Source organism: Populus euphratica, unplaced genomic scaffold (genome assembly GCF_000495115.2).
Source record: "Populus euphratica unplaced genomic scaffold, PopEup_1.0 scaffold2156.1, whole genome shotgun sequence".
In the NCBI taxonomy this organism is placed as follows: domain Eukaryota; kingdom Viridiplantae; phylum Streptophyta; class Magnoliopsida; order Malpighiales; family Salicaceae; genus Populus; species Populus euphratica.
Window position 1 is genome coordinate 23,637 of NW_011501980.1, and position 1,207 is coordinate 24,843.

The following is a 1,207-nucleotide window of genomic DNA, read 5'->3' on the forward strand; positions in this document are numbered from 1 at the left end:
ACAATTTACCCTCACATTTAGGCTAGAATCTGTTCTAGAATGATACTGTGGATTTTAATCTCCAGTCACCAGAGCTCCAATTTAAATTACTATATGATAACCTCTAATTTGTTTTCCCAGCCTGGTGGTATGCCCACGCAATCTAGAAGCTTCAGCAAGAACTCTAAAGAAGGACGTGGTGATACTAGTGTTTGGACAGATAACCCTTTAGACAGAGCCCAGAAAGCGAAGATGAAGTATGATTATTGTTTATTTAGTTATAGTTAACATTCATTTATTATAGTTAAAATAGTGTCCTAATACATTTTTGTGGCACGACAGTTACCTGGAAGCATACAATGAGGCCGCAGCACTTGCTTCAACTGAAGAGGAAAAGCAACGGGCAAGTGCAGATGCAGATTTGGTGGATAAATACAATAAAGCAAAACGATCTAAATCTTTGGTACAAAAGCACCAAGAAGAGGCTTCAAGTCGCACGAAGAAAAAATCCAAGCAGAAAAAAGAGAAGGAAGAGTGGGCGGGGCAACATCCATGGAAGCCTTGGGATCGCGAGAAGGACCTGGAAGCTGGAAGGAAAAGTATAAAATTAGATTCAGACAACATGGCTCAGGGTTTGTCGTCCAGGTTTTCATCAGGAAACTTCCAGAGGAGCTTCCTTTAATCCACGGATGCTGGGGTTTTATCTTTTTGCTGGAACTTGATTCCAAGGGTTGGATTTCAGGGCAATATTTGTTTCCTCCAAGTCGGGTTCAACTCAAGCCATGCTGGTCAGACATTTGTATGTTCATTCTCAGGATAAAAAACATAAAAAAGATGTAATCTTCTTGTTGTCCGCATGTTCTTTAATGGAGTAATTGAATTTTGTTTTTCATAAAATGAAAAGAAAATTCACATCACAGAGTATTTCTCCTTGACTTGCTACTTGCTGGGTTCTCCCCCAGGATATGCTAGTATTTCTCCTTAATTCAAAACTAGTTTGGAGATATGCTATCAAACTAGCTTGAAGATTATTTAATTGTTAAAAAAAGAGAAGAATTCATCCATAAACCAATTGGCAGTAGAGTATGAACATATCTAGTTCTGGTAACTTCTGGTATAAATTCTTGAAGCATGTCTCCTTTCTCGCTACACTGCGACTTTCTATTAGGCGAAAAACCTGTTGTTCCATTACCTCTTCACTAGATTTCTTTCTATCATTCGTTTTTTG

General features: G+C 38.4%; 1 protein-coding gene across 1 annotated transcript in view; it reads left to right on the forward strand.

Moving 5' to 3' along the window:
- The window catches only part of LOC105118700 (uncharacterized), a 7,717-nt gene extending 6,821 nt beyond the window's left edge, over positions 1-896 (forward strand). The window contains exons 4-5 of the mRNA XM_011016710.1: positions 22-236; positions 322-896. Coding sequence (XP_011015012.1) covers positions 22-236; positions 322-661 — 555 coding nt within the window. The 3' untranslated portion in view covers positions 662-896. The remainder of the gene's footprint in view (positions 1-21; positions 237-321) is intronic.
- Positions 897-1,207: the final 311 nt, after the last annotated feature.